General features: G+C 41.5%; 1 protein-coding gene across 1 annotated transcript in view; it reads right to left on the bottom strand.

Annotated features, from left to right (window-relative positions):
* The window catches only part of DNAH8 (dynein axonemal heavy chain 8), a 343,899-nt gene that overhangs the window by 44,375 nt on the left and 287,099 nt on the right, over positions 1-12,425 (bottom strand). The window contains exons 87-88 of the mRNA XM_082729671.1: positions 11,476-11,577; positions 4,175-4,335 (exon numbers count right to left, since the gene is read on the bottom strand). Of these exons, the coding sequence (XP_082585797.1) occupies positions 4,175-4,335; positions 11,476-11,577 (263 nt within the window). The remainder of the gene's footprint in view (positions 1-4,174; positions 4,336-11,475; positions 11,578-12,425) is intronic.

Below are 12,425 nucleotides of genomic sequence, written 5' to 3'. Positions count from 1 at the left end.
CCCTCTCTGTCCCCTCATTATTCCTGATCTTGGGCCTGCATCAGTCCACATCTGGATTTATCCATAGGGTCTCCAAGATGGTCTTATTTCAAACAGCCCCCAAGTGTAAGGAAATGTACTCAATTTGACTCATAATAAGAGAAAACAAATTAAAACTGTGCTGCGATACCATTTCTCACTTGTCTTATTGGTGAAAATTCAAAATCTTCACCAATACTTTGTTGAAGAGGCTGTGAAGGAAGGGCCCCATCCCATTGTTGTTGAGAACGCAAAGTAGCACAGCCCTGTGGAGGGGGCCTGGCAATATTCACTAATTCCTGATCTAGCAACCCCTACGCACATTTACCCTGAAAATACATCTCCAACAACATGAGAAACCATAACCATGAGAGTAATTGAGGAATTATTTGAGATAGCAAAATTCTGGAAACATCCTAAATGCCTACCCATAGGAGAACAGATGATGAACTGTGATACAAATTAACAATGGAGGTACATGCCACTGTAAAAACAAATTGTGAGAAAGACACGGTAAAATATGGAGTGATTATGGGATACATTTTTTAAAGATTTTGTTTACTGATTTATCTTTTAGAAAGAGAGGACGAGCACGCAAGCAGGGGGAGGAGCAGAGGTGTAAGGAGAGAGAGAATCTTAGGCAGGCTCCATAGCAAGGAGTCCAACTCAGGCCTCAATCTCACAACTCTGAGATTGTGATCTGAGCCAAAATCAAGAGTCAGACACTTAACCTACTGAGCCACCAAGATGTCCCACAGGATACATTTTTAACTGAAAAAGACAAGACATAAAATTATATATATGTAAGTTATGGCAACTTTATGTAAGAAAAAGAAAGGTAATAAGATTATATATGTATTTATGTTTTAGCAAAAAGAAACAGGGAAGGGGCACCTGGGTGGCTCAGTCAGTTGAGCATCTGACTCTTGGTTTCAGCTCAAGTCATGATCTCAGTGTCATAGGGTTGAGCCCTGCATCGGGCCCTGAGCTCTGGAGTCTGCTTGAAGACTCTACTCCCAATTCATGTGCATGCTCTCTCTTTGTAAATTTTTAAAAATTAAAAAAAAAAACAGGGAAGATAACCCAGAAACTAATGCATTTGGTTGTCCATAATGGAAGAGGAAAGTGGGCTGGAAGGGTGTGAGAATACCCCGTTATCCAGTCAGGATTTCCAAGCCATGTCCACGGTTCACATATTTAAGACAATCAACAAAGATGGACAAAAACTAAATGTAGTAAGAATAGAAATAAATAAATGCACCTATCTATCAATTGATAGCATAACCACACAGAAAAAGCAATCTGAGTGATTTTTGAATATAGTACTCTGTACAACCTCAGTGGGATATAGTCTAGGGACAAAAAGAACTGCAAAGAAATCTTGACCTCCACTTAATACATTTGTGGTTGGTAGTGGTATCGGTCGAGTGATTTAGAACAAATGAGTCAATATTGAACTTACTGGGAACCAGAACTCTTACCATGGGAGAAAGGAGATATCAATATTGAAATAAGGGATGACAAGGAAGAGATGTGAGGTATACCTTTGCAATTGGAGTTATTAGTATTAGCTCATGACATTACAAACTACTTATTTCCTAGCTCTATCCATTCCAGGGATTATAATCCTACACACACACACAAAGAGAAATAGATATGGTTCCATATGGACATAACTATTGATCTATAAATACACAAAGATATAAACATAGAAAGAGAAAACGCAAAATGGTACAAAATGTTAACAATTGATGACTCTGAGTGAAAGGTATATGGTGTTCACTGTACTTTTCTGAAGGTTTATAATAGTTCAAAGTAAAGAGTCAAGGGAAAAAAATAGTTTGTCTCAACACTGCCTCCTATCTAGGTTACATCTTAGTTGTACTTTTCTGGGCCTTTGCTAGTTCTGGTTTGTCTTTCTTGGGAGCTGATGACCAAAACTGCTAGGGTCCTATGGGTAAGTCAGGATGAGATGAGTTCAACTCTGCTTTTCGCACTCCCCAGCCAAATCCTATGGTGCTCAACAGCATCCAGTTCTCTAGGAACTGGCTGTCATGTCTCCTTGGGCTCCTGCCAAGGAGGAAATCAAAGTTCAGCGCCCTCGTATATGAGCTGCTTCAAGCACTGATGTATAAGTGCCTTAAAACATTGGCCGTTTTCCTGCCCACCCACATGAACTCATGAGCTGTTTCTGTAGACTATTCCCATTCGTCAGATTCTCCATAACCCAGAAGAACTTAGCGTGGCTGGCACATCCATCAGGGAGTCCCTGAGCATCAGGCCCTGTGTAGCAATGGAGACAGAGCAGCAGGAAAAGCAGACCTAAGTTTCGGACCTGATGGTGCTTATGATTAGTGATGGTAGATGGATGATAGCAAATAAATAAGTGAATACAGAATATACCAGTTGGAGATACAATCTAAAGAAAAGAGCAGGCAAGGAGGATGGAGTCTGGGGTGAGCGCTGGGGAGTGGTCAGCAATTTTTAAACAGGGAAAAGGTAGAGTTTAAGTAAAGACCAGAAAAGGTGGAAAGGTGAGCCGCAATGATACCTGGGGGGAAGGGATGTTCCGGAAGGAGCAAGTATCCCATGGTGGGGAGCCATCTGGCCTGAGTAACAGGAAGCTCGCAGGAGCTGGAGCTGGACAGTGAGGGAGGGCGAGGGCGGAGGAGACCAGGCCGAGAGGTGGGGGCAGGTGGTCTTAGTGGGCCTTGAAGTTCACCTAGAGGTCACTGTCTGCCTTTGACCTTGCTTGACTTGGAGTGAGACAGGAGATTTAGGAGGCTTCTGAACAGAGGAGTGACATGGTCTGCCTCAGATTTTTGAAGTTTCAGCTAAAGCAAAACTATTTCTCTGTGTACTTTCTTTCAGATAATGTTTGAGTTGATTCCAAATGGATCCCTGAGCAACCTTTTTATTTCTTCACCACTTTCCTGTTTTCAGCTAACTTATGAGGGCCTCTTCCAATAACCACCAGAGCCATCACGATTCCATCATGAGGCCCGAAAAGAGTGATAGCCATTTGTGGTTCTTCTGGGTCCTGCCCACATCTTTGAAGATGATCTCTGAACATGGGAGAGATTGGAGGATTTAGACAATTTAGCATCAGTATGGGTAACAAAGAGGCCAGGAGGTCAAGCCCCACATGAAGCTCCACATGTCTGTCAGGGGTAGACAGACAAGTGTGCTGGGACTCGACGGAGGCTGCACAAGGGCAGAGAAGAAGGAGGTGGGTGAGAAATGTCCTTGCCACTTTGCACAGTTGTTAAAAGTGCAGCAGCTGGTGAGGGACTAGGAGAAAGGCACCCCCCATTCCTTCTCAATGGGTTGTCACAGCTTAAAATCTGCCAGAGGCATCTTGGTCTCTTCCATCCCCCACAACCACTCTCCTAAGTGACATGAACTCCGTGGTCTTTCTTCGATGGGCCAGAGACAATGACTCTCCGCAGGAGAATCTCAGCGGGGGCTTCTTGGCGCCCTCTCTGTGGAACCAGATAGCCTTGTTTCCAGGCTCCTTCTTTCAAAGGATGGTTCCAAGAAGGGACTTGGGATTTGGATGCATTTCTTGTCTCTTTGCTCATCACCTCTTACCTCAGTGACTAGAGCAGGGGCGTCACGTTGAGCTGAAACCCACAGCCTTTCCTCCATGCTCTGTGCCCATGTGGGTTAGGGACAGAAGGAAGCAAACGAGCAAATAAAGGCACAGGGGTCACAAGAGAGAGGATCAAGGAGGAGCACAATTCCTCACCCCCTCTTTCTGTCCTCCTGGCCCTTTTACACTCTGTTTATGACCATTACTTTTAATGGATTTTTTTTTAAGGTAAGAGGCAAGGAGCTGGGAGGCTATTGCCTTATCCGTAGAAAGCATCAATACCAAGAACACCAGCTGGTTTTATGACATGACAGAAGAGGAATAATCAATGCATAAATCAGAGCTTAAACATTGTCATATACTCTGGAGCATCAGGATTTAGTGAGGGGAGAGCAGGCCAAGCTATGACAAAGTTGTAATTGGGAGACAGGAAATGACATTATTTTTCACAGCAAAATAAAAAGAAAGAAAAGGAGAGAAATTAAGAGAGAAAATGAAATGCACAGCCTTTGCCAGGCTGAGTTACAAATGATCCCTTAAAATTAAAAAATGTCAGGAACTTACGTGATATCAGCGTTAGGGTGCAGCCCAAAGACTTCAGGGTTATCTAGGGATGGCAGTGACTGGATGTACTCAAAATACTGATCCAGGGTTTTGCACAAGGGGATTTTATATCCGGTATAAAAACAGAACGACGGTTCAAACATCTTCTCACTGAACCAGACCTAAACGGGAGAGAAAACAGAAGAAATAAAAGTGATGAACATCTAAATGAAAATATCAGGAAGGAAGGGTCAGCTTATTTCCATTTTAATAGATTTTTATGTTGGGTGTGAAAGAACCTTAAGAAAACCACTGATAGAAATAATTAGCACAAATATGAAGAAAAGAGAGAGGCCACATGATGCAAAAACAGTGGAGCCTAAGCCTCTCCTGGAGACCAAAGGCGCTTGCTAGCAGTGATGAGAGAGAGCCAGTCTTGTAAGCCCACTCTCTGCTCCACTAACTCACAAGCCTCCACCCCGCTTTTGAAGATGAATGGGAACACCCTGCAGAGAGGAGGCCATAACCACACACATGAGAAAGGATCTTGGCAATTCCATGGCCTCCCTTCGCCCCCAAAACAAGGTTCATGCCGGGAATGTGCTGTGCTCAGGGTGGCTCACAGCAGCACCGTGCACCCCACAAGGCCAGGAAAACAATCATCTCCCCTTCCACCCAGAGCTGGAGAGCTCCCTCTGTTAATTAAGTTATGTCCCTGGCCACAAGAAGCAAATGTATCCAACTGTCTTCTTGTTTGCCTGAAGACACCCTTTTCTCATTCCATATGAATTGATTATCTGTAATGTAAAAGCAAGAGAACAAATATATACTTGGTGTGAACAGACTTATTATGAAGAGGGGGAAAAAAAAAAGAATGCTGAATGCCTAGGAGCCAGATTTGAGGCAATGACTTCTGTGTCTAACAGAGCAATTTTCTCAGCAGGAAGGGAAATAATAGGAAGACAGGAGGAACAGAAGTGCAGGCAGGACGTCTGAATCACTCAGAGGACTTGATGTGAAAAGAGGTGGGGACTGTGCTTTACTTCAGTGGTTTACACTTTCTCTAGCATCTTCCTTCCGTATCCTTCTTCCAGCTCTTTTTAGGTCCAGTGATCACTCTGAAATGTCCTGTGTGCTGGTTCTCTCTTCTGTCCTCACCCCTCCCCCCACTAAACCCCCCCACCCACCCTGTTCTTTCCTAGTTAACTCCTGTACACTAGGCATGGAGCTTAGAACTGGAATAGAAGGCAAGGATGAGTCACATACGGTTCTTTCCTCCAAGGAGCTTGTGACCCACTGGTGGGATGAGTCAATTACATAACACACCATAGTGCAAAGTCCACTAAGGTAAGAGCCAGAGGAAGTAAAAATAAGCAAAATAAAAGCAGGCTCAAAGCAGGAAGAGAAACTCGCCAGCTGGACGTCAGGGTAAAGTAGCCACAAGGAGGTTAGGTCAGCAGGTCAGAAGGTAGGATTGAAGCAGAGACCGAGGTAGGGGAAGGCAGCATGTGGGTTCCATGGTGCTTTATGCGGCCTTCTTCAGTAACATTTCCCGGTAACCCCGTGTCCTTACAGCCAGAGATCCAGACTCACCTCTCTGGTTACTGAAGGGCCATCTGGAACAGGTGAGGGGAAGGAACTGATGAGACAGGAGGCTGAAGGGAGTGCAGGAGGAAGTGTACATTCGGGAGAGAAAGGGGCAGGGCTGCCCAGTGCTCAGAGAGCTTTGGAGCCATTGAAGGTGGAGCAGCCCTAAGGGAAGTCAGGAGAGAGACAGAAAGAAAGAAGTGGAGGCTGGGGGGAGGGGGCAGGGAATGAGGAAAAGCTGCCCAGGGGCCAAAGAATGGAAAATGGTGGGATGACTTTTCATTTAGGGCAGTAATTCAAGCCCAGATGGGCTTCCCCAGGTGGGGCCCAGGCCCAGAGGATGGAGAACTGCAGCATTCCGAGACGGGGTTAGGGTATGCCAACTAGTCTTCTATTGCCCTGAATATGGGGGGGGGGGGGTGTGGGGTGGGAATAGGGAAGAAGTAGAAGAGGAGGAAGACAGATTCAGGTCAGAGGGAGGAACTGTCCACCTTGAGGTCTTGAAGGTGCAACAGTTTGAGCAACAGGCTCTCTTCCTTTCCCCCTCTTTGCCCACAAGCCACTTTGAGCTGCGATCCAGAGAGCCGGCTTTGGGTCTGATGTGGAGGGCAAAGAGGTCTCTTAGAAATCCCCTTTACTGAGCCAGCAAACTGTGGTGTTCCTGCCACCTTAAAGTAAGGCAGTTTCAATAAAACAAAGACAAACCCACTAGATCAGGACTCTCCTTGAACTCTACTTTTTAGAAAAAGTCTAAGCAATTTTTTTTAAGCTAATAAAAAGTGTTGTTAAAAAAAAAAAAAAGTATGCCTGATTTTCAAGTTGTGCTCTGGGGACAGTGAAAATTCAATCCAGTCTACTCTGTTTTAGATGACTATGACCCCAGGCACACAAAACTCAGTCTTCTGAGATTAAATTACGTTTATCATCATCAACAAACATGTACTGAGTGTCTCCTAGGTGCTAGAAAGGACACAGAGCCTTAGATGACCTGTTTCTTATTTTAATGGGCTTACAATCTAGTGGGGGAGGCTGAACATATGTATTAAAACCACACATTTCTTTTCCCACTCTCCAAGGCAACTACTTCACTTCCCTTCCCCTTTCTTCAAAGGTCCCAAACTTGCCATACCCTCCCCTCAGCTGATGACCTGCGTCCCCTTAGCTAATGATGCTTCTCATTCTGAGCATAGATAAGATGAGAAGAAAACAACCCCATCTTCCTCCACCAAGTCGTCCAGTCTTTGCCATCCATAGGTTTCCTAGGCTTGCCCCATCATAAGGAATGGACTGCCCTCCTTCTAACAACCAGGACACATATTGGTAAATCTAAATCAGCACTGGTTGCAAAATTATCATAATGAGTAACAGGAATGGGAATAAAAATGAGGAGCCAAAATTCTCCATAGCTTTAATATGGAAGATGCAAATCAGAAAGGCTCGAAAATAAAGCCTAAAATGTAGGGTTAGATTTTCACTTAAGTAATCATGTTAGAAAAGGCAAAGACTAAAAATAGAATAGATAATTTTCAAACCAATCAGAAATATAAAAACGCATTTTTAAAAAGCGAAAAAGGAAAAAAAGGCCAAAAAAAAGTATGGCTACTGAAAGAAGGGGTCATGAAAGCCTACCATACAAAGATGGTAGGATAAGTCAAAACATAGCAACAATCACAATAATCAAATTACTCATTTGTCTGTTAAAATACAGAGCTCTTCAGACTAGAGATTAAAAATTCCAGTTATCTATTATTTATAAGAGATAAATCTGACACATAATGACATAGAAAGGTTGAAATAAAATAAATAGAAAAATATATACCAGGTATACTAAAATTAAGTATTTCTAACCATTAAAAGAGTAATAAGAGAGTGAAGAGGCAAGGCTTAGCATGGGAAAAGAAATTTACAACCACATAATCAACAAAGAAATTAAATCCAGAATATGCAAAAAGCTCCTGTAGATCAATATTTTAAAAAGACAGATAATACAAGAAAAATAGAGGTGAGAACATACAAGCAAGTCACAAAGGAGAAAACTGAAACAGTGAATCAACATGTGAGGGTACTCAAGTCCATTAGCATTCACAGAAACAAAAATGAAAACCAAAGTATCCACCAGAATGGCTAACATTTAAGAGGCTAATGATGCCCAGTGTTGGTGAAGATGTGGCTTAATGGGATAACACATTCTTCTGCTGGACGTATTCTTGGAGACCAGATCGGTGTGACTGACTAAAACGGAAAGTACACAAACCCTATAACCTAGCAGTTCAGCTCCTAATAGAAAGGCATATTCATGTGCTCCAAGAACCTCATACAAAAAATGTCCCCAGATGCATTATTTGTAATAGCACCAAATGGAAACAATCCTAATTTCCACCAACACAATACAATGGAACCCAACACAGTAAAGGAAACGAGTAGACTACATTTGCAACAGGGGTAAGTCTCAAAATACCATATTGAGAAAAAGATGGCAGGCACCAAAATGAGAACATAGTCTATGGGTCCATTTATATGAAGTTCAAAAACAGGAAAAATTGAACTATGTTAATAAGGAGTACTTCCTTAGATGGTACAAGCATAGTGAGAAGAAACGGTTTGTGTAAAAGTCTATATTGTGGTTACCTTGAGGGAATGTGGAGTTGTGATGGAGAAGGGGCATGTGTGAGTCTTTGGGGGAGCTGGAAATATTCTATGTCTAGTTGAAGAGACTTACTCAACTATATGTTTATGCTTTATACATTTTTCTGTACATTTCATATTTCTTAAAAGTTGGTTGCTTTTTAAAAGATTTATCACCCAAATACTAGGTACAGGTAAAGTCCTTTTCCTCATCTTCCTTGACCTCTCTCAGTTAACCATTTCCTCTTTCTTGATACATTAAAGTACTCAGAACCCGGTCCTTAGCTTTTCTTTCTCTACACTTTCTTAGATGGTGCTCTCATCTGTTATCTTGACTTCAAATGCCATCTATATGCTGACAAATTCCAACTCTTTTTCTCTAACCCTGACCTCTCTCCTGAGCTCGAGAACCATAAATCCAACTGCCTTGTTTACCTTCCTTCATTCTCTTATTCAACATGTATTTATTGATGAGGTAGTATGTTCTAGCTTCTGCTCTGCATGCTGAGAATCTGGCAGTGATGTAATCAGGTAAAGTCCCTGCCTTTAGGGAACCTCAGTGGTAGACAACTCCATTTTGTGTGCCTAGCGGGCATCTCAAAAGTCACATGATCAGAACAGAGCTCCTAATTTTTGGCCCCAGTCAATAAAACTCATTCTTTCTATAGAGCTTCTCCTCTGTAAATAGTTTGATTCTCTCCCCAGTTGTTTAAGTCAAAACTAGGAGTGATTCTTGACCCCCTCATCTTTTGCCATTAGCATTCTGCTGGTAGTTCTGTACAATACATGCAAAAATCTAATCACCTTTCAGCATCTCGAGTACAAGACTCCAATTTTAGGTTCTTTTGCAATTATTCTAACACACAGTATACAAGACATCTTTTTATTCCTTTAGATATCAGGTATAGAGGTGAGTTCACCATATTTCTTTATTTTATCATACTCATGAGTCTTGGGCCCCCCTTTTTTGAGAGGCAGAGAGAGCAAGCAAGGAGAAGGGGTGGTGGGGGGAGAGCCCAGCACAGAACCCAATGTAAGGCTCAATCTCACAACCTGAGATCATGACTTCAGCTGAAATCAAGAGTCAGACACCTAACTAACTGAGCTACCCAGAGGGCCAGAGTTGAGGCCCCTTTTATTTTTGCTTTTCCCCATTCAGTCTAGATCTCCATTCCCAGTCTCCTTCCCTCTGAGGGCATCTATTTAAATGTGCTTGACCTCTGTCCTTGTGAAATATACAAGTATTACATTATAGATCTCATTTTATTTTTTTTAGGCTGTATACTCAACACTAAGTTTTTCAAATCTATGCATGATGTCATATGGATCATTTCTTCCAAGTGCTACATTATATTCCATGATAGGCATCACAACATTGAACTCATCTACTCCCCCATGGCAGACTCCTACTTCTACAGCTTCCTAGTACTTCCTGTAACTTCCTACAACTTCCTACTACTACAAATAATACTATGAGCAATATCTTTGTACATGTCCATGGACACCTGTTTGCAAATTTCTCTGGGACATATACTCAGGAGTGGGAGTCTGGTCAGAAAGTATCACCCGCTTGATATGACCAAAGGTGGCCAGACTGTACCCCAGAAGGGGGAGCAATAGTATTCCATTGTGCTCATTTCACTACTTCTTAAGATATTTAGGCATTTGTAGTGGATGTTGTGACGTACCACCAGTTCCTTCTTCAGGACCCAGGCACTCACTCTCAGCTGTCTGGAGTATTGACTACTCAAGGCTCATCACACTGTCCCTCCCAAGGTATTGCCCTGGCAGAAGGGAGCCTGCCTCAACCAAGGTCATGGCCTGGGGAAGGGGAAACCACAAGCAACCCAACCTATGATGGTTACCTTCAGTTCCACACACAACACTGCCATAAACATCATTATACACGTTCATTTGTACACTTTTTCTAGAAATGTTCTGGGATGTGTCTATCTAGAATACTTAATTTCAGTAAGTTTTGCCCAGTCGCTTTCTAGGAGGCCCACTTAATCTCCAGCAGTCAGGCCCCCACTTCCACACAACACTTATCATCTTCCACCTTTCTCCATATACAGCTTTAAGAAAAACTTGCAAAAATAAATAAGGATTGAAAGAAAAATCAGATTCCTGGTCAACCTCCAATTTACCAAAATATTGCCAAAGCTTATGCTTTGCTGTTTTGTTTTTTTTTAAAGATTTTATTTATTTATTTGACAGAGAGAGATCACAAGTAGGCAGAGAGGCAGGCAGAGAGAGAGAGAGAGGAGGAAGCAGGCTCCCCGCTGAGCACAGAGCCCGATGCAGGACTCGATCCCAGGACCCTGAGATCATGACCTGAGCCGAAGGCAGCGGCTTAATCCACTGAGCCACCCAGGCGCCCTGCTTTGCTTTTTTTTTCAAGGAGAAAAAAAAATCACTGAACCAGATAATTGTCAATATAGATTCTACTATAAAGAATTCAGATAATCATAAAATACTTAACATATCTGATTTTTCCCACTTAGGTAATACATATTGCTTCTCTAACATGTAAAAATTTTAAGAAGAGTTTGAGTCTTATATTTATACATTTTATCACGATGAGAAAACTGTAATTGCTAAGGAATAATTTTCGCTAGAAAATGTTCGCCAGTATGATGTATGTAGATTTTACTGGACACAGAAGGAAAAAATGAACAGTTTTTCAGTTGTGTGTCCTAATGGAAAAGATGAGAATACTCAAATCATGGTTAATTCTCCAGTCACTTATTTGGGGGTTTGAAATCTTCCTGAGACTTACACTCTAAGAAAGTAGCAAATAAGCGGTCATGTTTTCATGGAGGAGGGACAGTGCGAGAGACCCTAAAAATATGCAACTCATTTATACAGGGGAAAATTTACAGACTATTGGAAGTTGACCACTATTATCCTCTGGACCACAGGTAGATTGCTAGTTGGTTGGGCTTGGATTTTGGTTTTGGTTTTGCTGGCTGGTTTCTTTTCAGCAGCTCTGCAATCTGGGTTTTTCCCGCCCTTAAGTTTGGCTCACCAATTATAAACAAACAAATATTCTTATTTAAAAGGAAAATAAAATGAAATGTGTCCCATGCTTTTCCTGTAAATTGACTTACCCTAGCAAAGCAATTGAGTAGACGTTTATCAAAGTCATCTGTCACTCTGCCTCCGTATTGAACTTCTCCAATCATGTACCGAACCGTACTCCATGATACACCCTTTATTAAAAATACAAAAGATTATTCATTGTCAATCCAAACAGGTAACTCTAAACATTTCAAGTCTTTTCCCGGAGGAAATATCTCAAAAAGGAAGCATGAGCTAGATCACTTTTAAAATGACTCACATTCTTCTATTAGTAACTCTTTTGCTATTACATGATGGAAACTGCCAGGGTTTGGTCATCAAAGAAAAATCTACAATACTAAATAACAAGGGAATATATTACTCATTATTTAAAATAGGGGGAAAAGACAATTTTTTCACTCGGTGGATGCAATCCTCTATAATATTCATTATAGTAATGCCAAGCTGTTAGAAAAAAGAAAAAAGGGGGCAAAATCAAGTAATCAACTGTTTAATGTGCTTTCTTAGTAATATATTTTCTGAATCAGTATGAGAACAACCAGAAAATTATTCATCCACAGCATTTTTCTACAATGCAATCCTTTGCTGTCTCATTCTGTGAGCTATGACTAAATCAAAGTATTTATTAATTTCCATAGCAATCTTATCCTGGCAATACATTACAGATATTAATAGGGTTTTTTTTGTTTTTTTTTTATTTAATACATTTGGGGTAGGAAAAGTAAGAATGCTTGATTTTAAAAAATTTATTTTCTTTTGGCTAAATTCTGATTCATCAGCTCCACTGCCTTTCAAGGCAACTATTTCAAGGTTAACTATTATTTGTGTATACAAATGATAAATAATAACAGACTGTGAACCCATACGATGTATTTTTCATCAAACTGTCATACTCAATTTAATATCCCTTTGCAACTTCAAGAAAAAGTAATGGTTTGATTCTAGATCCGCTGGTGGCCCACATAAGAATTCATCATGG

The sequence above is a fragment of the Mustela nivalis genome (assembly GCF_964662115.1).
Source record: "Mustela nivalis genome assembly, chromosome: 5".
Taxonomy (NCBI): domain Eukaryota; kingdom Metazoa; phylum Chordata; class Mammalia; order Carnivora; family Mustelidae; genus Mustela; species Mustela nivalis.
Note: the sequence above shows the minus strand (reverse complement) of the source record. Positions and strands in the feature narration are given on the sequence as shown.